The sequence below is a fragment of the Harpegnathos saltator genome, unplaced genomic scaffold, assembly GCF_003227715.2.
Source record: "Harpegnathos saltator strain DR-91 unplaced genomic scaffold, Hsal_v8.6 scaffold468, whole genome shotgun sequence".
Classification (NCBI taxonomy): Eukaryota; Metazoa; Arthropoda; class Insecta; order Hymenoptera; family Formicidae; genus Harpegnathos; species Harpegnathos saltator.
This window is the reverse complement of record NW_020230281.1, coordinates 15,011-41,265: the sequence shown is the minus strand read 5'-3', so window position 1 is coordinate 41,265 and position 26,255 is coordinate 15,011. Positions and strand designations below refer to the sequence as shown.

Sequence of the window (26,255 nt, the reverse complement as noted above, 5' to 3'; positions counted from 1 at the left end):
CGGTACCGAGCGCGGCGCGGCGCGGCGCGGCGCGGCGCAAGTGGGCGTAAGGGCCGGGAGAGAGAACGTCGTCCCGTGTTCCATACATGGCTATGCTATGTGGAAACTGAGAGACACATAGAGAGGCGGACGGACGGACACAAGCTGGGGGAGTCCCCACCGTGTGGACACGGTGGAGGCGACGTCGGTTTTCTCGTCTTTCCAAGTGGTCGTCGAGCATGCTCTCGGCATTCGTATAGTGTCTCGCAGCACGTACGTCGTATCCGACCTGTTGCCTGCTGGCCGTCGTGTTGCTGCGGACTGCACCAGCGGCAGAACCGCATGTCCGGATCACAACCCGTTTGGCTCGCTACCGTCCGGGCGTTCGTGTGACCCCGCGCGCGCGCGCGCGCGCGATTCCTCTCCGATGAGCTGCGGCGCGCATCGTCGACCTTGGAAAAGACGCGATGTCCGTTCTTCCTCTTCTTCTACTCCTTCACCTTCTTTCACGTGATCGTACGCGCACGTCGAAGTCGACGAACATCGAATGACTTACCATATATGACACGTGCGACAGCATAGATCTCGACGATTGATTCGTCGCGAGGTGTCGAGATTTCATCGTTGCAGCCGGCGAAGATCACCCGAGATCTCGTGTCTCTGTCTTTCGCGGTCCTTGTCTGTGATAATTATGCGGCGATATTACGAAGGATAAAGCGCAAGTGACCAGTGTAATTAAAGCCGCGGAAGTGTTTCGATTTTCTTCTCTCTCTCTCTCTTTCTCCTGCTCTCGTCATAAGTTTTCCCAGCGTGAAAAACACAAGGAGCGTTCGAGGAATCTCTTGCGCGGGAGGGATGTGACATCAAGAAACATCCAAACTTGAGGACCGTTCTCCGTTGAGACAGGACGGGTCGCACGATGCACTCGCGAGCGCTTTACTGGCGTGGGTGCTACTGCGTTCCTCCTTCGCTTTGAGGCTGAGGTCAGGTGTGGGAGGGTGCAGATGTTGGGAACACGCTCGAGACCGATGCACATTGCACGTTATAGGTGCGTATTGGCGCTACGGCGATGATAATGCCGTTGTACATCGTCTTTTCACGAGTAGATATTTGAGTTAAATATTCCTGACGTCTACTTCTCATAGCAAAATTACTCGTTAAGTTGAGAGAAACATTTTACCTCGTATTCTTTCTAATGCTATGGTATTGTCTTTTCATAAATAGATGTTTTTAATAAAATACCGCTGACGTCTACTTTTGATGGCCAAATAACTAGTTAAGTTGATAGAAATACTCTACTTTGTATTCTTGTTATGTATACTTTCCTGCGTACGACCCGAATTTCAATTTGCATCGCGACATAAAATAATTTGATAAAAGCTTGCACGATACATGATGCGAATTTGCGCGAAACCCTCGCAATACACACTGCGAGGGGCGCCTTTGAGACTTTGAGCGCCTCGTTGGCTCTCATTCGGGGGCTGCGGCTCTGGTCTTCATTTTTCGCCGCAGAACTCGCTTCTCAACCTTATGGAACTCCTCTAACGTCTTTTCTGCAGGATGATCATACATCAGTACTTCGTTTAAAATTTCTGTCGGGCTGAGCGGATTGTGTTTGAGGGTAATTCGTCGTTGTAGCGACAGCACTTTCTCCATGGCTCCCTTGATGAAACTCAAGGGAACACCGATAGACATCTTAGCCAAACAGGACACATCGATATTGCGATCGATACCATGATATTTCATCAGTAGGTCCTTGTAATACATATACAATGTATTGTAGTCGGTGGTGGGTATCATTATGAATCTGTTGTGGACTTTGAAAAACGACCGTGTCGCGTTTCCTGGTTGCTCGGACAACGAAAGGAACAATACCTGCCGAAAGAGTTCGTCATAGTGATGAATAATGCACGAGAGTACTGAGTAGAGACTAGATGCTTCTTCAGTTAATAATTTTTTCTCACGAATATGTAAATATGATCCGTGAGAAAACGACAATAGAATACAATTTTGAGGTGGATATCGAAGCCGCCTTCTGCAATACCTACGCCAGTGAGTAACAGTATCCGTCCGGAATCTTTGACATTCTAAATCCTACGTTAACTCACCGCCACCTACGTTCCCGCCACTATACATACTGGTAGGAGGTGTTTCATTGATTAGCAACTTCGATTGGGAGAGATCCACGAGACATAAAAAAAAGAACGAGAGAAAGAGAAAGAGAGAGAACCCGCCGCGTGTCTGCGAATTCGCCGAGGCGGCGGTTCATTCATACTGAAGAAAGAGATCTCAAACGAGAATAAAAAAAATGTATCACGAAACGGGCACTACTCGATCGTACGTCCCGACATACTCCTCCAATTTAGGAATTTTACGCGAGTTTTCATACAGAGATGCAGAGTGAATATTCGCCGTTTTATGCAGCCTTTTCCCGTATCTAATGGAAGATCTTTAAAACATTGCGATTGGAAGCGCTGAAAACAAAATATAAATTTCGGAAGCAATGTCGCGATGTCAACGAAAAAGAGTAAATTGCACACTGGGAAATAAATAATTATGAGAAGGGTGAAGGAGCTACTTCCCGCAAAAAGCTTTGCAGCTTTACCTGGTCGCCTGGAGCGATGCTTTTTATCAATTTCACGAACTGCTTCGTAAATCGTTTCGGTTGAAGATGACGCTTCTCCGGCGGGACTTTCTTCAGCCAGGGTCCCTCGCCGGGATCGAGGAAGATGACGGAAGGAGCATACACGCGAGCAACTCTGGAAACCATGTTGATGAACCTCTTTTGCTCCTTCTTATCTGTAAATTTGTCGACCAGAACAGATGGCGATACGTCGAGGAGTAACGCGCCCACCTGGAAAAATTCCATTAAAAATCTCTTTCGGAAATTGATTAAAAATCTGTTTTTCTGCTATTGATAATATAACCTTGGTGTTACACATTTAAATGTATAACAATTTAATGTATGCGTTATACATTTACACAGAGTTGGGAAAATTACTTTGTAAAAGTATCTAGTTACAGTTACAGTTTTTTTCATTGAAAAAATAACTAGTTACAGTTACAAGTTACTAACTTTAAAAAATAACATGTTATACCAGTGGTGCGATTCTGTAGCTCGTTATTGGAGTTAACGACACTTTCGTTATCGTTGCGCAGCTTTTGTATACCGTAGAAAAGCTGCGCAACAATAACGAAACTGTCGATAACTCCAATAACGAGTTACAGAATCGCGGTACAACACAAACTCAAACACAACACAATCCAACACAAACCAACACGACCCAACACAAACTCAACAAAAACTCAAAAACAATTGGCAGAAAAGTTGAATGTGAGCCGAGTAGCAATTTGTGAAATGATTGTGAACGATTACAAGCGATGGGAAAGATCCAAAAGATGGAAGATGGGTGCCACATGAATTGAATGACAGGCAATTGGAAAATCGAAAAATCGTCAGTGAAATGTTGCTTCAAAGGTATGAAAGGAAGTCATTTCTGCATCGAATAGTAACGGGTGATGAAAAATGGATTTATTTCGAAAATCCCAAGCGAAAAAAATCATGGTTATCACCTGGCGAAGGTGGTCCATCGATTGCAAGGCCAAATCGCTTTGGTCGCAAGACCATGCTCTGTGTCTGGTGGGACCAGGTTGGTGTCGTATATTATGAACTGTTGAAACCTGGAGAAACAGTTAATACTGATCGCTACCAATAACAAATGATGAATTTGAACTGTGCATTGATCGAAAAACGTCCACAATACGCTCAAAGACATGATAAGGTGATTTTGCAGCATGACAACGCGCCGTCTCATACAGCAAAACCAGTCAAAGAAGTGTTGAAATCACTTGGATGGGAAGTTTTATCGCACCCGCCGTACTCTCCAGACCTGGCTCCATCCGACTACCACCTTTTCGCATCGATGGGGCACGCGCTTGCAGAGCAGTATTTCGCCGATTTCGAAGAAGTTAAAAAATGGCTCGATGAATGTTTAGCTCAAAAGAGAAACAGTTCTTTTAGAATGGCATTCATAAATTGCCTGAGAGATGGGCAAAATGTATAGAATCAAATGGCCAATACTTTGAATAAATGTATTTTAACTATCCATTGTAAATAACGTGTTTTCTTTAGCGAAAAAACCGGAAAGGAATTACCGACACCTGGTAGTGATAGTTATTTAGAAAGTAACGAATCGTTACTTTTCAGTTACTATTTTACAATAATTATTAATAATAATAATTATTATTATAAATAATAATTTTTACAATTGTACTATATATATTTTACAATTATAAATAATAATAATAATTTACAATAATTTTTACAATTATTTTAAATTTCGTAATTGTGTAAATTCCTTCAATTTTATATAAAAGTAATTTGTTGATTATTATATTCCTCATATTGTATATCATTTTTACAAATTAGATTCATTAATTTAAATAAACAATTCACATTTATTCTTTAAGATTATTAATAACAATTATAAGAAAGTGAATGAATTTGATGAGGATAATAAATACTCAAAATACTGAAAATAATCTTAACATAAAAAATTAGATTTTTTCAATAAAAAATATATTGATATTTTATAAGTAAAAACTTACACTTAGATGTTTTTTTAAATTTGCAGTTGAAGTTCTACTCGCATGAATAATTTTTTTGCCAACGCAAATTTTACAGAGAAATGCCCAGTTATTCTCGTTTCCAAATTTTTGCTGTAATTCGAATATTTCTGCATATGCTGGCCATGGCATTTTACAATCCTTCTCCGAAGATTGAGATGTTTTATCTATTGCTTGAATTTTTTATATAATTGAAACTGCACAGCGCACTTCACGCTGAATGCAGGTTATGTTAACAAATAAGGACTGGCGACGCGCGACTGAAATGTCCAATAGTCGTATAATTTTTTTGAAAGAAATACAAGACCTGTTCTTTTTCGCTATACTGCTGCACTGATGCAATAAGTTAGAGTGAGACAAATATATATTTGTTTCACTCTAACTTATTACACCAGTGCAGTAGTGCAGCGAAAATGAACAGACCTACAGATTGCGTTCGGAGAGGAGACTATCAGCGATTATACTGCGTCATTTTACCCTTGTTTTATATCTAATGAACGATAAAAGTAAATAACGTAAAACGCGCTTTCCAAATGCAGCCAGAGTAACTGTATGCTGATTGGATATCAAGCATCGCACGTCGCATTATCGTGCTGGTCTGTCAGAAACTCAAGTTTGAAATATATAAAGTAACTATTAAATTATTTACTAGTTATCAAACAAATGTAACTAAGTTAAGTTACAATTATAGATGAAAAAAATGGAACGAAGTTATAGTTACTAAAACAAAAAATAATTGTAATTGTAACTTCGCTGCAAATAACGAGTATCTTCCCAACCCTGCATTTATGTGTAAATTTTTGCAGTATTGTTAGCATAAGTAGAGCATGGGTGATTAACCTCCGAGCAAATGGCGTTGGCGAGGAAAGTTTTTCCGGCTCTCGGTAATCCGCAGATACACACGGAGCGCACGAGCGGTGCGATCTGATGCGTCTCTTTGGAAATCAAAGGCAGCACGCAGTACTCAAAGACGAGCTGCTTGACCTCACCGAGTCGGTGCTTGCAATCCCGAGATTCGAGAAGCGCTTCGTAATTTCCATACGAGAAATCGCCGACCCAGTCCCGCAAGAAAACGATCGGATATTCCCTGATGACACCTGCCTGCAGCAGTTCGTAAAAGAGATCCTCCACGGGCACGTCGTCCATGACGCTTTTCTTCTCCTTCGTTTTTCTGATAGGCTGGGCGCCTTTCTTCTTTTCCTCTATCGTGATAATTCACTCAAATGGGTTGTTGATGAGCAAATTATTATTAGGCAGACGAATAAAAACTTAAAATTGCACGTTGAAGATTATTAAAATTAACAGCTATGACTTGTTGCAAAAGAGATTCGAGAAACCATTTTCATTTAACAAACAGATACTTAAATAACGACAAATAGTTACAACAACGATTAGACAATTAAGTTATAATTGAGTAGTAATTGTTAAATTGTTAAATTTTATCCGCTTACTTCCGTTCATTGTCGGAATCACGAATTTCTTCTTATCGTACGCATGATCCTTCGACAGCGCCTTGTTCAACAGCTCTAGCTCGGCTCTCAGAAGCTCGTCTGCTATCTTCCTCATTTCGAGTTGCAGTTCGTAAGAGAGCTTTTCGACAATTAAATCGAGATACTCCTTCTGTTCCGGATTGCTGCTTTCGTCGCGGAGACTCCAGTTTTGTACGAAGTCGGCGTTCGCTTCCATTAAACAAGAAAGAGCCTGTGTTTGCGGCATTTTGCCTTTTTCAGAAACCGTGAGCTTTATAGGCGTAGATTTTGCTTCGGGCTTGGGAGCTTCCTTTTTCCTGACTTTCTCTTTCATTTCTTTCTCTAAATTCTCAGTCAGGTACTCATGCGGTGTCGAAGTCTGCCCGGTCACGATCAAGACGCTACCGCCTAGTTTAGCCACTGGAAATACATCGTAGTGTCCCACGGCGTCGTACCAAATGACGAACCACTCGTGAATTTCGTCGGTGATGTCCTCCATCAGTCCGGGTCCTTTGATTTTCAGTAACTACCGAGAATTAAGCTCTTATTAACTTGATTACCGAAATCATTGCGAGATGCACTTCAGCACAACATTAGAGGCTTTCAAAAAGAAACACTACTTTACTAAGAAAACTACTTTACTAAGAAAAGTACTACTAAGAAAAGGTTTTTATTATTATGGTTATGCTGAAGCCATTATATACCCTTGCACGCTTGTCACAGATTGTTTTCTCGGTCTGCTCAGTGAACACAGGTATTATAGCGCGTCGTCGCTTGAAGTTCTCCTCATCCCTTGTGAACACCTTGCGGCACTGCCAGCTTGGTATCGTCATACCTAGAGCTTCCTCGAGACGCGCGATTTTTTTCCGTATGTCTTTCCTCGCGATGTACCGTCGCCACGCGCACTGAATTATCTTTGCTGATTCAATGTACTCCGCACGATCAATCATTTTTGGTATGATATCTCCATATGCCACTTTCTCCTTGTACTCAAATATACGTTTCGCTGTGGAACAGTTCAAGCTAATGATCACATGGATGAATGTAAAGAAGATCTATAAAAACGCAATAAATCAGCTTGTTTGTTTTCCTCTCTCTTTTTTTTTAATAATGATGACGTATGGCTCGTTTGAAAAAATTTATCCAAGCGAGTTATCCATTGATTTTTCTCTTATTACCGTCTTCACCACGAACACGTGACCTCCTTGCTCTTTCGTGACATTGTATCAACAATATCGCCGTGAACATAGCTTTTTTGACTACGGCTTTCATCTCTCGGGCGGCTATCTCTTCGGGCGATTCACGAGGCATCTCTACCTTGGTGGGTTGCACAGCTCGTTTCCTTCGTGTTATACGTGTCTTCACTATCTCTTCTTCAAATTCGGTCGTACTGTCAACTTGCGTCTGCGATAGACTGGGTTCTTTTATTTTTGCTGTTAATAGACAGAAGGTTGAAGATATGTCTGCATCATAGAAAACTAACTACAATTTATCTTAAACACACAATCGATCTTGCAAGTGGAATCCATTGTTTTGTATTTAAGATATATATTATTTTGTTTAATATCAATCTTTATTTATCTATTGTTTTGTTTAATATCAATTTCGCGGCTGATTAAAAGATTCTCTGCAAACCTCTCTCTACTTTTTCAATTAAGTCCTGAACAAACTTTTTCCGTTCTTCCAAACGTTCCCGACCGCATGCTGTTGCGAGTAGCTCTAGATCGTCCCATGTGAACTTCATCTGATACAATATATCGTCTGGCCATCTGCAATATAGGTGACATTTATTTAATTTTAGTAGATCCAAAGCGAGATCGTGTCGCATGGAAAGCCTACTGGTAGTCCAAGTAATTCTGACAGGTGACCTCTCTTTTACACTCCAGCATCCGTCCGATTGCGCAGTTTAATACCTTCTTTATCAAATTTCGTTTTTGCGTTTGTACCATTTGATCATAGCACATGATAAGCCTTTTCACAATGTTATGGTATCTAAAAGATTAAATTGAATCAATTGAGTGAAATAAGATAGTTAAATGAGGTAAGATCAATTTGCTCAACCAGAAATGGGTTTAAGTACGTACCTCACGTATATAGATAACGCCGTATTTAACATGACCTTTTTCCTTAATGGTGCACTTTCCTGTAACTTTCGTTCGAATTTCAGCAATTTCTCCAAATCGTTTCTTGTAACGAGCCATAATTCGTTATAATAAATGTGAGACATTCGTTTCGAATGCAAATATCTATTTTGGACCAATGCGTTATTGTTGCGAAAATATGTACTATAATTTTGAATTTGTCATCTAAAAATTGTGGTTATCGGTGACCAAATTCAAAATGAAGTTGCGTTTTTCAAATCGAGTCTACCCTCTAAATCGAAATCTTAAATCGAGATTTTAATCGATTCAAACTTAATCCTATTCAGAGTCCAATTTTTATTATTGATGTTCAATGTACAAATGATTTTCACTACATTTTAAGATACAAGTTCAAACAATTTCATTGGCTATCTCTAAGCAAATTTCAGCCAATTTTAAATTTACGATTGATCTGTAATATATATACATATACAGGGTGTCCAATTTTAATCACGCTTCGTAACTTTACAAGAAACGGTTGTAAAGAAAAATATTTCAGACAAAAGTTACATAATCTTAAGGGGGACATAAAACAACTATATCATTTTGTTTACAGATGATGCCACTTGAGATATTCACTGATCATCATTACTTTCCTTAAATGGAAATCTCAATTTTTTATTATATCATCTTTTTCTACCAATTAATTTTAATAACTTTTGTCTAAAACATTTTTTTATTTGCCTAATATTTTTTGAGATATTTAAGGAAAACTTGGAGGAACTAAGGACAATTTTTTTAATATTTAACATATGATATCTCGCTAACTATTTGTTGAAAAAGTGTTTACTTTTTCATTTTATTTGATCTCAAGAATATTGGTGAAAATTTTATTTGGTTTCAAGAATTGTTACAATAACTCTATGACTTCTGTTAATTTGATGTTTTTGTTGATTCGATTTTGAAATTTCCAAAGGTCGATAAGTTAACAAAGTTAGGGCACTATTATAACAATATATTCTTGAGATTAAATGAAAAAATTCCAGTACTATTTTTTTTCCGTCAAATAGTTAGCGAGATATCGTAAGTTAAATGTTGAAAAAGTTACCAAGTTTTCCTTAAATATCTCAAGAAATACTAGGCAAATAAAAAAATATTTCAGACAAAAGTTGTTAAAATTAATTGGTAAAAAAAGATAATATAATAAAAAATTGGGGTTTCCATTTAAGAAAAGTAATGATCAGAGAATATTCTGAAAGTAGCGCCGAAAGTGACGTCTGTAAATAAAATGATATAGTTATTTTATGTCCTTTTTAAAATTATACAACTTTTTTCTGGAACATTTTTTCCTAAAATGTTTAGTTTTTGAGATATTTCGCCGTCCCGGTACTTTTTATGCACCCTGCATATATACAGGGTGTCTTAAAAATATCAGAATCCTCAGATAACTTTGCAGGATCAAGTTTTTATGAAAAACTTTAAATACAAAAGTTGTAGGAAATCAAGTAACGGACTTGATAGTGACCTCAAATTTGACCTTGACCTCGACATTGAAGGTCAACTTGCGTTTTTTAAATAGGAATCCCTGTTTTTTATTAGACTATCTTTTTCTACCAACTAATTTGAACAACTTTTGTCTAAAACATTTTCTTATTTGTTTAATATTTTTTGGGATATTTGAGGAAAACTTGATAACTTTTTCAATATTTAACTTATGATATCTCACTAACTACTTGTCGGAAGAAAAAGTGGTACTAGATTTTCTCTCTTTATTTAGTCTTAAGAATATATTGTTACAATAGTGCTCTGATTTTTGTTAATTTGATGATTTTGAAATTTCCAAAAGTCGGTAAGTTAACAAAAGTCAGGGCGCTGTTATAACAATATATTCTTGAGATTAAATAGAGCATAAAAGTCTATCACTTTTTCTTCTGACAAATAGTTAGCGAAATATCGTAAGTTAAATATTGAAAAAGTTATCAAATTTTCCTCAAATATCTAAAAAAATATTAGGCAAATGAAAAAAAAGTTTTAGACAAAAGTTGTTCAAATTAATTGGTAAAAAAGACAGTATAATAAAAAATAGGGATTCCCATTTAAAAAATGCAAGTTGACCTTCAAATAACCTTCAAGGTCGAGGTCAAGGTCAAATTTGAGGTCACCATCAAGTCCGTTACTTGATTTCCTACCACTTTTTTATTTAAAGTTTTTCATGAAAATTTGATCCTGCAAAGTTATCCGGAGATTCTGGTATTTTTAAGAAACCCTATATATATACAGGGTGCGTTAAATCGAAAAATGCTTAAGACAAAAGTTGTTTAGCTTGAAGGGGGATATAGGACAGCGATAGCATTTTGTTTATGGCTCCATTTTCGAGATATTATCAATCGTTGGAGCGAACAAAATATTATTATTAATCAAACGATTTTCTAATGCTACACAATTTTCTTTGGAAAATTCTAAATGTACGAAAGATTTTCTTTGATCTCTCTCAACTAAAATAATTCTTGAAGAGAAAGAAAGCAAAAATCCCATTTTTATATTGAAAATGGATTTTCAATAGATCTATTATCTACTCTTACGCTCCAAGTCTCAAATTTTATTATTTCAAACATAATGTCTCTTCAGATAAGGTCTACGATTTACGAAAACCAAAACAAACTATTCTAATCTCTGATTTCACATTTTTTAGAGGGGTACAATTTAAAAGAAACATCAGCTTCAAGGAAAATCCCTCTATCAAGCTCCGATAATATTTTGTTCTCTCCAACGATTGGCATCGAGTGCACAAAACAAACCAGTAGTCACCTCCAACCCCTAATTTCCTTCTTCTCAGAGGGTAAAATGCTGGAGAAACATCGGCTTCTTTCGAAATCTTTTCATAAAGCCCAGAAATATTCTGTTCATTCCAACGAATTGCATTCAGAGCATAAAAATCTGTACAAATCCTCGCTAACCCTTATTTTCAACCCTTTTAGAAAGCAACTTGCTGAAGGAACATCCGTTTCTCGAAAAATACATTTTAATAGCTTTGAAATATTTTCTCCCTACCAACGAATGGCATAACCTATATGAAATCCTTGAAAATTCACCTCAATCCTTATTTCTAACCCTTCTAGAAGGTGAAATGCTGCATGATCGGTTTGTGTAAGAATACACTCACAAAGGGAGAACGTATCGACCGGCAAACGGTTTGGAACGAAACTTACGGAGTTAATAGTACTTGACTACTAATAACTCATGGTAATAGCATACGACGCAATACCTCTTCGTTTTCAAGAAAAAACGGTCTAAAGAAAAGAGCTAACAAAGTGTACGAGTTAGTAAGAAGGGTATTCAATGAAGCAGCGTAACGCAGCAGCGAAGGTAACGGACTACCGAGCTGACGGCTAAGGTTCGATCCCTGCTGTATGGTTTTTTTAGTCTGTAAGCATAAAAATGAAACAGAAAACATTAATAAGTAATAAAACTGCGTTTCTTAAATGTATTAGTGTTTGTTAAATATATTATTAATGATTTAAATTGCAAAAAAGCCATAAATCTTATCTATAAAATATATAGTGTATGAGAAAATTTTTATATAATAATTGCAATGGAAATAGGAGTAAAAATATATTATATTTTCGCTGGAGGATTTTTCGATAATAATTCATTATTCTCGTAAATAGAATTCGCATATACGGGAGCATTAGTGAATTCACCTTTAAAATATTCATTTTCAAAAGATCTTTCTTCTAGCGATTCTACATCAACTATTTTGCTTGTTGAAGGATTCTCTGACATTGTTATGATATATATAATTTAAATATGATCACCGAACTGCTCTGTATCACTAATAAACGCATACTGCTGCTTGCTCTACTGACGACTGTTCCGATGCTCGAATCATTTCGTCATTCTTAACGATCGTTTAGAATGACACAAAGGAAGATTTTGGAGGGGGATTGCCAGAAGAGATAAAGACACAACACAACTTCAACACAACACGACTTCAACACAACATAAAGAGTTGTAACAGAAACAAATATTTTATATATACGATATAAGATTACGAAAAATTATCTCATACTAGCTTAACCCTTTGCGGTCGGCCGATTTCGAAGAGATCGATAAACATTGATATCTGTAAGTTGATCTAAACATTTGAATCTAGCATAGGGAGGATAGTTTTCTTTCATTATCGCTAGCCACGTTTGCCGTGCCGCACGCCAGGCGATCATGAATGCCAGCCTGGCGGCACCGACTTCTACGACGACTTGCGAATGCCGCCACAGTGGCGGTATCGACCGCAAAAGGTTAATAGCATTCCTATATATTTAATAACAATATTTTTACTCCTATTTCCATTGCAATTATTATATAAAAATTTTCTCATACACTATATATTTTATAGATAAGATTTACGGCTTTTTTGCAATTTAAATCATTAATAATATATTTAACAAACACTAATACATTTAAGAAACGCAGTTTTATTACTTATTAATGTTTTCTGTTTCATTTTTATGCTTACAGAATAAAAAAAACCATACAGCAGGGATCGAATCTCAGCCGTCAGCTCGGTAGTCCGTTACCTTCGTTGCTGCGTTACGCTGCTTCATTGAATATCCTTCTTACTAACTCGTACACTTGTTGGTTCTTTTCTTTAGACCGTTTTTTCTTGAAAATGAAGAGGTATTGCGTCGTATGCTATTACCATGAGTTATTAGTAGTCAAGTACTATTAACTCCGTAAGTTTCGTTCCAAACCGTTTGCCGGTCGATGCGTCCTCCCCTTGTGAGATATTTTTTTCTCACCAATGAATGGCATTGTGTGCACGAAAACTTGGAAAATTAACACCCAACCCCTATTTTTAACCCTTAAAAGAGGTTAAATGAAAAATCCAATCATTGATTTGGAAAGAGCACCCTCGGAAACTCTCAGAAACCATTTTACTCCATGAATTTTACTCGATATGAAAGATATAATCAGGTAATAATAAGTTTTCTATTAATTTTTCCGACTTCAAGCCGCCATATTGGAACCGTCATATTGGTTTTCTGAAAAGGCCACGGTTTAAATGAAAGTACATATCTATAGCTTCAAAATGAGCCCGGGTACAGTTTTTTTTGTTGCTTAAATTTTTGGACAAAGGGGGTGTCATATTTGACAGAGAATGCCATATATATCTTTTTCTTGATATTTTTCGTATCTTTGATATAAAATCAATAAAATTATCGATATTAACCTTGATCTTTCTCTAATTATATGATTTGCAACATAAAACGCAGGTATTTTTTCTCCTTCTATTTTGAATGCTATAATTACTTTTACAACTTAAATTTGTAGACCTGTAATTTAAAAAGCTTTTCTATATTTTTTTATTTATTATTTATTATAGTAATTTAATATTGATGTCTATATGATGTCATCTGTTCTTTCTCTTTTACATGTTCATACTAAAAGGTTTTCTCTGTGCATAAATATTATTATTATTATGATATAATTACATTTCTTTATTGCATATCTTTTTCCAGAATGCTCAGACCGTTTCAATATCTACTCGTTTTGACATTGATAATGACGGTGTCGTGTGTCAATGAGACGGAAGACGACGCCACGATGTCAGCAACATCAATGACGAAGTTGATAATAACGACAGCTGAAACAATGTCGACGACAATATTGGAAACGACAACAGTAACACCAACAACAACAATATCAACAATAACGACGATGGCGATGACAACGACGTTTGCTCCCAATGAAAACACGTCGTCGTCATCGTCATTGTCGTCTCCGTCGGCTTTATCGGCAACGACAGTAGAGAATGATGACATCCCGAAAGATATATCCCACGCATCATCGTCCTCCTTTGACACGGTTTGGGAGTGTCCGAATATCACAAAAGTGGGTGTGGAATGTTCCTGCGACTTTCCATATACACTCAGATGTACAGGCGATAGAACGGCGCTGCAGGTAATTGCGTCACTACATTAACGTCATACACGTACATATATATGTGCGTGCGCGGCTTTGACTTTAAAACATTTTTTTATATACTAGGTATTTTCGGGTTATATTCAGATGTTTTCAATTAAATGGGACAGCTCTCGTTCGAGAACGTCTGTTGTTACGCTTCACAGCGCGATCGAGGTCGTTACTTTTTAACCATCGGTCAAGAAGAGCGTAGGTGTATAGATTGCTAATGAAATACAAATCATATACGTATATATCATTCAAGAGTTCATTGTGCTCGTTGCTCTTTTCCTTTCGTTCCCGTCTCTTTCTTCCTTACGACTCGATGCTCGATCTCGCTGGTTCGCGTACGCCAGTTATATTGCATTGCGTTCTACAATTAATACGAGGGTAGTCCCAGAAGTACCTGACCTGACGTATAGATAGCGGTTGTTGTTTAAAAAGAATGACTATAGTAGAAAGTATCAACCTTATAAAGCTTAAGTTTGAAGTTTGACGACGCTACGTTGTTTAGTATTTGTTTGGCAGCCACCAATAGTGAACGTTCTCAGTGAATTTGTAAACATGGAAAAAATTGGTCATCGTTATGTGATACAATACTTTCATTTAAAAGGCCTCAGTCCAACCAATATCAAAGCGGAGCTAGATTATACTCTGGGGGAGTATACTCCTTCGTTTACAATAGTAAAATATTGGGTGGCAGAGCTTAAACGAGGCCGTACGAGCTGCCAAGACGAACATCGCAGTGGTCGACCAAATGAGGTGACCACGCCAGAAATCGTGAAGAAAATTCACAAAATGGTATTGGATGACCGTCGACTGAAAGTGCGCGAGTTAGCAGACATGGTAGGCATTTCAAAAAGTACTGTACATCGCATATTGACTGAAAATTTGGACATGAGAAAGCTGTGCGCAAGATGGGTGCCGCGATTGGAACGAAAACAGCGTCGTGAGGGTGTTTCAATCGAATGTTTGGCGAAGTTTCGCAGTAATAAAGCCGAGTTTTTGCGTCGATTCATAACCATGGATGAAACATGGGTCCATCACTTCACATCTGAGACGAAGGAACAGTCAAAACAATGGACCAAGGTGGCTTGATGGCTATTTTAAGGAGCTCGACGATTCCCACTATAAACAGAGTATCGAAGCTATTGAATATCGTTGGGAAAAGTGTATTGAGCTAAAAGGAGACTATGTAGAGAAATAAAGATATTTTTTCCCAAATTTTTTGTGTTTTCTTTGTTAGGTCAGGTACTTTTGAAACTACCCTCGTAACATATCGCAGGTCGTGAATCATTTCAACAAACATTATTCATATTAATAAAAACTATATCTTCACGAGAATACCTTAAGAGGATGCTGAATGTGAAAATTTTATCAATAGAGAACTGTCAAAATTTGACATTTTTTCTGCAAAGTTTACGTCGTTTTAAATGCTTCAGAATTAAATATGCTTTTACACGATGAAAGTATGTGTAAAAATTAATTGGAGCATCACACAATATATGACGAAAGCGATAAAAAATTTTTTAAATAAAATTTCGAATGGACAGTTAGCGTAATATTTATCTAATACAATAGTTTTGCAACTTGTATATACCGAAACTCTGGATGCTCCAATGAGGAAAAATTTACAAATCATTTCTAACAACTCAAAATTTAGGTAGGAAACCTAAAACGATACGAAAACTTTTTTAATATTAGAAATAGTTTAATATTAGAGTAGAAAAATTTTTAAGGGGATGCTGAACGCGAAAACTTTATCGACAAAGAACTGTCAAAATTTGATATTTTTTCTGCAAAGTTTACGTCGTCTTAAATGCTTCAGAATGAAATATGCTTTTTCAGGATGAAAGTATGTACAAAAATTAGTTGGAGCATCACTCAATATGTAACGAAAGCGATAAAAAAATTTTAAATTAAAATTTCGAATTGACAGTTAACGTAATATTTATCTAATACAAAAGTTTTGCAGCTTGTATATACTGAAACTCTGGATGCTCCAATGAGGAAAAATTTATAAATCATTTCTAACAACTCAAAATTTAGGTAGGAAACCTAAAATGATTCGAAAACTTTGCAGAAAAATTTTTAATATGTGCGGTTAGGTCTTCCGATAAATATGATAATGCAGAACAGAAAAATAGTTCACGACTGTTCTCATAGCCAGCGCTGCAATTTTCCTGCAAATATGATAACGAATAATCCGAATGTATCCTAAGTATATACATATAGATATATATATATATATATAAGCAAAATTCCTAGCAATTGTGTAAAGATTACATTGCAGTGGATGCATCGAATTAAAAATCTTTTCGTATAATGAATATTCCTGCCAAAATAAAGCGGAGTAATACAAATCGACCTAAAAAATGATGGGGAACTATAGCAAATAGGACATCGACTTCCTTCTGCCAAGTTTACGTCGCACTGGCTGTACGGAATTGAAAACGCTTTCGTACAATGAATATTCCTGCCAAAATAAAGCGGAGTAATTCAAATCATCCGAGAAAAAGGATGGGAAACTATTGCGAATAGAACACCGACTTCCTTCTGCCAAGTTTACGTTGCACTGGAAGTACGGAATTGAAAACGCTTTCGTACAGTGAATATTTGTACGAAAATAAATAGGAGTAACGAAAAACATCTTTGAAAAACGATGAGAAACTATTGCAATAGGACACCGACTCCTTCTTGCAAAGTTTACGTCGCTTTGGCTATACACCGAATTAAAAATCCTTTTTATAAGGGTGAAGTACATAGGAATATGAAATAAAGCATTGTTCGATATGAAATAAATATTCTATGTCGGCCTAAAATAAACAATACGTAATTGAAAATTTTACTTTTATATACGTGTGTATATATATATATATATATATATATATTAAGTGTACAAATGAATAATCCAAATTATTTTAAGCAGTTATGAAATCAATTTTAAATTGAATAGATTTTCCCGCTCTTTTGTGATTATGCAATGTTGACATATAGCTATTAAAAAGAACATAGTTTGGCGAAAGGCCCAACATAACCTTTAAAAGTATTCCGTTCAATACAGTCGAAAATGGCAACAGATAAGGTGCATATCCGACACTGCATTCTTTACGAATTCCAACAAGAAGAAAATGCTGCAAGAGCGTGCGAATCGATTTGTTCCTTTCTCGGCGAAGGTATTGTATCGTACGATGTGTGCGCATTTTAGTTTAAGTGGTTTAAAAGCGGTAATTTCAGTCTAATCGACAAACAATGTCCTGGAGGCCTTCCGAAGTGCGATAATGATGATTTGGAACAACTGCTCGCTGAGAATTCGGCACAAACACAAAAAGAGCTTGCAGGACAGTTGGGAATAATGCAGCAAACGATTTCCAAACGCCTACATGAGATGGGAAAGATCCAGAAAGAAGGAAAATGGGTTCCGCATGAACTCACTGAAACCAACAAAAATCAACGAGTGGCAGCGTGTCTTTCTCTTCTCAATAAGCAACGTCGAAAATCTTTCTTGTGGAAAATCGTTACGGGCGATGAGAAATGAATATTCTATGACAATCCGAAACGCAGAAAGTTATGAGTAAATCCCGGCGAATCATCAAAATCGGTCGCAAAACCCAATCGCTTCGGAAAGAAGGTTCTTCTCTGCATTTGGTGGGATATTAAGGACGTGCTTTATTGTGAGTTGTTGGAACCGGGTGAAACAGTTACTGCGGACTGCTACCAACGTCAATTAATCTGCTTGAGTCAAGAATTGGAACGAGAACGCCCGTATACTGACAAAGGAGAACGTCCAGTGAAATTGTTGCATGACAACGCCAGGCCACACATTGCTTCCAATACAAAAGACATCATAATGAGTCTTGGCTGGGACGTCTTGCAGCATCTGGTGTATTCACCAGACATTGCTCCATCCGATTATCACTTGTTCCGGTCGATGCAACACGCCTTGTCCGATATACACTTCCAATCAGTGGATGAGATCCGAAAATGGCTTTATCGTGTCCAAAGACGTAACATTTTTCCAAGAATTCATCAGCTGCCTGAAAGATGGCTTAAAGTTATAGGAAGCAACGGCGAATACTTTGATTGAACAATTTAATTTACTTTCTTTTAAAATAAACCTTGAATGTAGCTGAAAAAATTGGATTATTCATTTGTACACCTAATATATATATATATATATTTTCTCACAGGCTTTGGACAAACGTGTGTGTGCTGCGTTGTCAATTCTTCTTTTCTACACATAGATCTTATATGAATGTGAATGCGACGTTGGCAATATTTTCTTCTTCTCCGAAATATGTTTTTTGCTACTGCTCCTCCAATTCTTCGACTTGTTGGCATATACGGTATAACATAATACAAAATAATTAATGCAATGAATAATATTCCACAGAAATGATGTTTCGGAAGATTTAGAAGGATATATTATATAATGCTGAGCTGTGAAATTTTTATGAGAATGTATAAATTTAAAATAAGTTCAATAACAGTTTTTTAAAAAGAATAGTACGTTAGATTTTACATGATTCGGCTGCTTACGTATCGTTTTATTTTATTTTGGCAGAAATATTCACTGTACGAAAGCGTTTTCAATTCCGTACTTCCAGTGTGACGTTGCAGGAGGAAGTCGGTGTCCTATTCGCAATAGTTTCCCATCGCTTTTCTTGGATGATTTGTAATACTCCGCTTTATTTTGGCAGGAATATTCACTGTATGAAAGGGTTTTAAATTCTATATTTCCAGTGCAACGTAAACTTGGCAGAAGGAAGTCGGTGTCCTAATCGCAATAGTTCCTCATCGCTTTTCTTGGATGACTTGTATTATTCCGCTTTATTTTGGTAGGAATATTCACAGTACGAAAACATTTTCAATTCCGTAGTGCTAGTGCGACTTAAACTTGACAAAAAGAAGTCGGTGATACAATAAAGCGAGAAGCCAATTTACGTAAAAACAAGCATACTGTTTCTGAAGATTTTCGTGTAATAATATTCATTGCTCAAATTATTCTTTATTATGTTACACTGTATACAAGGTGAGGCAATAACTATTAGGACCTTAAATATCTTCGAATCTATAAGCCCCAGAGGAAGATTTGTAACCAAAATTGCACGGTACGGGGGCTATCATATAGCGATAATAATTTTTGTCCAGGTGGAGGCGCTTCGGAGATACCAAGGTCATCTTCATTTTTTTAAATGGATCCGATGTGTCTTTTTCCATAATATAATAGAGGAACTCGAAACAAATTCAGAACTTACGACACAAGATCATTGAACAAGATTTAAAGTAAAGAAAAATCGATAAAAATATATTTTTATTATTGAATGAAATTTACGTTTACAAAAGATGTTCGAAGTGATGGTCATCATTATCGATGCAAGACTGGATTCTTTCGATCATTGATTGGCTTGCTCTTTTAATAACGTCAGGAGTTATTGATGTACAGGCTGTAATAATCCGTTGTTGCATGTCTTGAGTTAGTTCTTTCTTCTTTGTAGACCATGTCCTTTAAGGTTCCCCATAAAAAGAAATCCAGTGGTGTCAAGTCTGGTGAACGAGTTGGCCACACTACACGACTCCCACGTCCAATCCAGCGATTTGTAAATTTTTCATTGAGTTTATTTCTCGCAACCAATGAAAAATGAGCTGGGCATCCATCGTACTGGTAATACATTGTTCGTCGTGTAATTAAAGGCAAATTTTCTAACAAAGGACCTATTGTATGCTTTAGAAAATTAGCGTAGCTATTGCCATTTAGATGTCCATCAATAAAATAAGGACCAATAATTTTGTCACCTATGATACCGCACCATACATTTAAAGATCATTGTCTCTGATGTTCGACTTGCCGCAGCTAATGAGGATTTTCCACTGCCCGGATATGCATGTTACGCAAATTAACGTTTCCGTGATTAGTAAATGTTGCCTCATCAGTGAATAACACCGTATCGAAAAATGAGTCATTGTTTCGAATCTGATGTTGAGCCCATTGACAAAATCTAACACGATTCACAAAATCCATCTTATGCAATCCTTGGTGAAGGCTAAGATGATATGGATGGAATTTGTGACGGTGTAAAATGCGAAGTACTCCTTTTGCTAACACCAGATTCTCGTTCAATTTATCGCGAACCAACGTGAGGATTTCGACCAACCATTGCGAGGACACCAACTTCATTCCCTTCATGAATTACTCTTTTTACACGTCCATTTTTACGAGTATTTAAACTACCGGTTTGTCTAAGCTTATCGCACACATTTTTAATTGTTTGACATGAAGGCAGAATGCGATTAGAATATCGTTCAGAATACAAAATTCTTGCTCGTACTAAATTTTGTTGACATTCACCATAAATTAAAATCATGTCAACTTGTTCTTCAAATAAATACATCTTGCACGATTGACTGATTTGTCGATACTTATCTTGTCATGTTTACTTTTATTACTACGGTGAATTTATTAAGATGTCCTTCAAAGAGTGTTTGCTTTCATTGAAGTGATAATACGTGAGTATCTATTTTCATTGTTGAAAGACATCTGAGCAAGTTCTCAGGATAAACTAGACATGAAAGTGGATTGAAATAAGATTAAAATAAAAAGAAAATAAAAGTCAATCATGTACGATGTATCCGTTTGAACATCTTTTGTAAACGTAAATTTCATTCAATAATAAAAATGTATTTTTATCGATTTTTCTTTACTTTAAATCTTGTTCAATGATCTTGTGTCGTGAGTTCTGAACTTGTTTCGAGCTCCTCTATTATATTATGGAAAAAAAACATGGATAGGATCCATTTAAAAAAATTAAGATGACCTTGGTATTTCCGAAGCGCCTCCACCTGGACAAAAATTATTATCGCTATATGATAGCCCCCTTTGTACCATTGCAATTTTGGTTACAAATCTTCCTCTGGGGCTTATAGATTCGAAAATATTTAAGGTCCTAATAGTTATTGTCTCACATTATATATATCAGCGAGTCGAAGAATCCGAGAAGCAGCAGCAAAATGCATATTTCGGAGAGAAGTCCAAATATCGGCAGCTCTTCATGGGCTAGTCATATCCACCGGCAAATATCGTATTTACATTCATATAAGATCTGTGTGTAGAAAAGTCGAAATGACAATACAGCACACACACATTTGTCCAAAGTCTGTGAGAAAAGATATTAGGAGTACAAATAAGTTTCCGCCGTTTGACAAAAGATGGCCCCACCAGAAGGTTATGTTGAAATTGTCAGATGTAAAACGTAATATCGTAAGTTTGGACAACTGGTAACAACATAACCTTGAAGTATAATGACTCCGTATCAGCATCACATAATTTTTTTCGTGCGAAAATATCAAATTTTGTGCCGAATAAGCGTCATTTGCGGGAACTTTTGATTTACTTCTTTAATTTGAAGAAATCTGCAGATGAGATGTATCGATTGCTAGTAGAAGCATATGGTGAGACTGCTTTAAGTGAGAGAAGTTGTCGTGAGTGGTTTCAAAAGTTTAAAAACGGTGAGTTTGACATGGAAGACAAAGAACGTAGTGGAAGGCCGAAAGTGTACGAATACACGGAATTGGAAGCATGATTGGAGGAAGATTAGCCAAACGTAAGAAGAACTTGCACTTACATTAGAAGTGACTTAACAAGCAATTTTACATCGATTGAAATCGTTGGGAATGATTCAAAAACAAGGAAATTGGGTTCCATATGAACTGAAGCCGAGAGACGTTGAATGCCGATTTTGCACGTGCGAAATGCTGCTTGCCAGGCATAAAAGAAATGGTTTTTTGCATCGTATAGTCACTGATGATGAAAAATGGATCCACTACGATAACCCAAAGAAGAGAAAATCATGGGGACCACCTGGCCATGCTTCAACATCGACAGCCAAACCGAATATTCATGGAAAAAAACTCATGCTGTATATTTGGTGGGATCAGCTTGGTGTCGTGTATTATGAGTTGCTCAAACCGAGCGAAACCATTACTGGAACTCTCTACCGAACATAATTAATGAGATTGAGCTGAGCACTCAAGGAAAAACGCGCCCATTACTACTCCAGATACGACAAAATTATTCTCCTACATGACAACGCTCGGCCACATGTTGCAAAACCGGTCAAAACCTATTTGGAAACACTTAATTGGGAAGTCCTACCCCACCCGTCGTATTCACTAAACATTGCCCCTTCCGATTATCACTTGTTCCGGTCGATGGCACATGGCCTGTCTAAGCAGCACTTTACATCATATGAAGATACTAAAAATTGGATCGATTCGTGGATAGCCTCAAAAGATGAAAAGTTCTTCTGACGTGGTATTCGAATGCTGCCAGAAAGATGGGAAAAAGTAGTGGCTAGTGATGGACAATACTTTGAATAAAACGTAATGTACCGTTCTTTCACAATAAATTCCTAATTTTTTATAGAAAACGGCGGAAACTTATTTGTACTCCTAATATATATGGAAAAATGCGATGAAAAGATAACGTAATCGCATCAGCGCTTATCCGATAATTGTCTTTACTATATAAATATGTATATACATATGTGTACCAAAATTCACTAACGTCGATAATAGATGATAACGTTCCCTACTTTTTGACGATCGCCTCTACGTTATCGACGCTTTGCATGTTCGTTGACGACTTCATTGACAGATGTTGAATTAGTTCAAGGAAATAATATATTTAAATGAGATAAAATCAATTCGCTCGACGTATATGATTATTTTGGCAGAGATCATTTCTGTTGTATTTTCTTTTTTATTTATTTTCTCTGATATGATGATTGGATTTCAAGTAGATAACATAGATTTTCTCTCGCATATAGGCCTTTATGAAGAAAACAGAAAACAAATCGACTAAATCTTTATCATTCAAAGACAGACTCAAATAAATTGTGAGATGAATAACGAGAAGCAAGGATAAAGAGATTCTAATGATTATCTTCAGGCTATCAGTGAACATCTCAAACACAGTCGGCCGAACACGATATCTTTACTGGACCTGACCGTGACGGGAATCTCTGTGTTGCCGGCGCGCTTCCTCGAGGACGTTGCTCTTCATGGGCTAGTCATATCCACCGGTGAGCTGAAACGCGTTCATGAGAACGCATTTATCGCATTGGCGCGGCCGTTACAGGCTCTTGGACTTCCGAATAATCTTTTGGACTCCGTTCCCACGATCGCGCTATCGTATTTGATCGGCTTGGACCGGTTGGATCTGTCTCACAACAAATTGAAAACGTTAAAAGCGGATTCTTTCAAGGTATGATTGGTTGCGGCGAATTTGTGAAATGAAGTGACATTTTTTATTTTTGTACGACCTAGTAGCTCTGCAAATAAAATGATTAGTGAAGAACTATTCAATCGGCGCATAACAAAATGGTTGGTTTCAGGGTTTGTCGAACTTGACTTATTTGGACCTGTGCGACAATCTGCTTTCGCAATTGTCGCCACAAGTGTTTCTGGTATTGCCGGTATTGCGCTCGCTGAGAATGCGCGGAAATCGCTTGAGCGTTTCTGCTTTGTCCGCCCTGAGAGGTCTCAAGCGACTGGAAGAACTGGATTTATCCAACAATCTGTTGCTGGGTCCGATGGGACCCAATTTATTGCCGCAGATGCCCAGATTATACTTTCTCAATGTATCCGAGAATAGTCTTGTCAACGTGCAACAGGGAGCTCTTATGGGTTTTAGGAATCTCACTTATCTGAGTCTGAGTCATAATCAAGTAAGTTAAAAAACTTGTTTGTTTAAAATAATAAACAACAGATCTCGAGCGATCTTGATCGAAACGAACGAAATATCGTTGGCTCACAGATCGACGTGCTGGAAGATCACTCATTCAAACATTTATCGACCCTGACACGACTAGATCTAGCGAACAATTGCATCGTCGCCGTGTCTAGCGCTTCGTTGGCGCACCTAGAGAAGCTAACGATGTTGGACCTGACGCACAACTTCCTGCGGTCGTTGACGGCGGACTTAGTGGTACCGTTGAAGAGCCTTCAGGATCTGCGATTGGATGACAATGATATCACGATCGTGGCGAGCGATGTGCCGACTACGAAGCTGCATCTCAAGCGGCTTTCTCTCGCCGACAATCCGTTCAACTGCGACTGCACTTTGTTGGAGTTTGCTAATTGGCTCAGCAACTCCAGTTTAACGGAGGAGGATAAGTCATCAGTGGTGTGCGCCACACCGCCTGCACTGGAGAATGGCATCCTCACGCAGGTGTCACCAGGCAGTCTGCTCTGCGGCGAACCTACACCGCCAATGATGACACGCGGTGTGCCCGTGGTGGGTGAGCAGCTCAGCTTGAAAGAATTCCACTACGACGAGTCGACCGGTGTCAACCTACTTTGGCATGTGGAGCAATGCGCTGAGCGCTACACCTGCGACTCGCTCATCGTCTACGAGACCGTTGACGACAGCGAAGTTCAGCTAGAATCAAGCTCTTTGCATTGCGATTCACGTATGATGCGCGATCCTTGTATCTTGTCGGTCTCCATACCGGTTTCATTGCATCTACAACTAGGCCACAAGTATCGCTACTGCGTGGTGTTACTGGTGCCTATTGCCTACGACGACGTCTCTCTCGGTCTCGGTTGCAGCGACGTGATCGTTCTAGAAAAGACTCAACAAGAGCAGCAACAGCAGCAGGACGACTCACATCTCGTGACTTCTACACAGCCGCCGTTCTTTGGCACCTTTTACTCGCGTATCACCGGAGTTCATGTGAACGTGTCTGATCAAGGCAACCTGCATGTGGACGTCGCGCTCTCCGCGAAGATGACGGAGACGACGGAGAAATCGCCCTGCCGGCTGTCGATTGTTGTCTTTAATGCGATCACCGTGGTACATCGGCAGACGCTCAACTGCAGCTCAGCATTCGTTACCGTGGAAGTGTCATTACCGGGTTGTTATATGGTGTGCGCCAGTCTGGACGAGCACATCGAGGCTGTAGTCGCCGTCAGCGATTTACTCGGGGATCACGAGCGATCTCGCTGTGTCGAAGTGGTACAGGGCCACCAGCTGAATGTCATCTTCATCACCTTAGCCGTCGCTCTCGTCATTTGCATCATTACCCTTCTTCTCATCCTCCGCGGCTACAATCTCGGTAGGCGGCATTCCGCTATACAAGCACAGTGTTTCCTGCCGACACAGGAATTCGAGATCACTCACAAAGCACACTACATTAAACTCCTGGCCACGACGAAAGTCTGACGACAGATGATCTGCGACATCGTATTAATAATAACACGAATAATACAAGTAACAACATCAATAATAATGATAATAACAGAGGCCACGGGACAATCTTGTCAGACATAGAACAAATATGATTATGAGAAATAATATCAATATTAATATAAAAAATAATACTAAAGAAACCGGTCATCTTCTATGATGAAGATATACGAATGCTGGCAAAATAACGAAAAATCGCAAGTAGCGATGAGGCAGATGAGGATTACACGGTCGAGTAATTTGTTTTCATTAAGGTACAATGAAGTCAAATTTGACTGGAAAATCATGTCGAACACTTTTCGACTGATCCGATATTATAATTTTGTTCGTGTAACATGCTGTAAATATGATTTTTTAATCGTTTTTAACATCCAAATGCAATGCACCCGTTTTGTTGTAAAATAATAAATATATGTGTTTACTATTACACTCTTGTTATAGCAATTATTTTGTTTTTCCTTGTATATATATTGAATGTCGGAAGATACATAACTGCATCTCTTATAAAAATGAGTATAAATAAATATTTGTTTAACACCCCTGATGCCTTCTTTTTAATCTTTTTCTTTCGTCTTCTTGTGTCAACTATCTTAAATGCGATCTTAACTTATATGAATAGGTATATACAGGAATATTACGAATCAAGATATTTTCTCAGCAAACACGGAACTATTATATAACATACAGGTTGCGTGAAAAGTTCGCGGAGCGATATCTATAAGTAAACGGTAGAATTATAAATTGTATTCGGTTATATAGAATCACTCTTCACATGAACCTAGGTTAGGTTTCATTTCCATCTGTCAATTCTTTCTGTGTTTACAAGCTAATTGAAGTTGACGTGTCAGTATATTTGTTTGCAATGGAAAATTTGAAACAGCGTGCAGTGATTGAGTT

At 37.7% G+C, this 26,255-nt stretch overlaps 1 protein-coding gene across 1 annotated transcript; it reads left to right on the top strand.

Moving 5' to 3' along the window:
• Positions 1–22: 22 nt before the first annotated feature.
• Positions 23–25,742, top strand: Lrt (Leucine-rich tendon-specific protein). Its single transcript, XM_011149395.3, has 5 exons — positions 23–1,027; positions 13,672–14,113; positions 23,061–23,375; positions 23,506–23,838; positions 23,928–25,742. Exons 1-5 carry the CDS (start codon positions 984–986, stop codon positions 25,332–25,334), a joined length of 2,541 nt encoding a protein of 846 aa, XP_011147697.1. The 5' UTR covers positions 23–983; the 3' UTR covers positions 25,335–25,742.
• Positions 25,743–26,255: the final 513 nt, after the last annotated feature.

Bases quoted from the DNA above. Each gene is read 5' to 3' on its own strand.
- Lrt (XM_011149395.3), top strand. From the start codon at position 984: ATGTTGGGAACACGCTCGAGACCGATGCACATTGCACGTTATAG. The intron at 1,028-13,671 runs GTGCGTATTGGC...ATCTTTTTCCAG, and splicing joins ATGCACATTGCACGTTATAG to AATGCTCAGACCGTTTCAAT. The intron at 23,376-23,505 runs GTATGATTGGTT...GGTTGGTTTCAG, and splicing joins TAAAAGCGGATTCTTTCAAG to GGTTTGTCGAACTTGACTTA.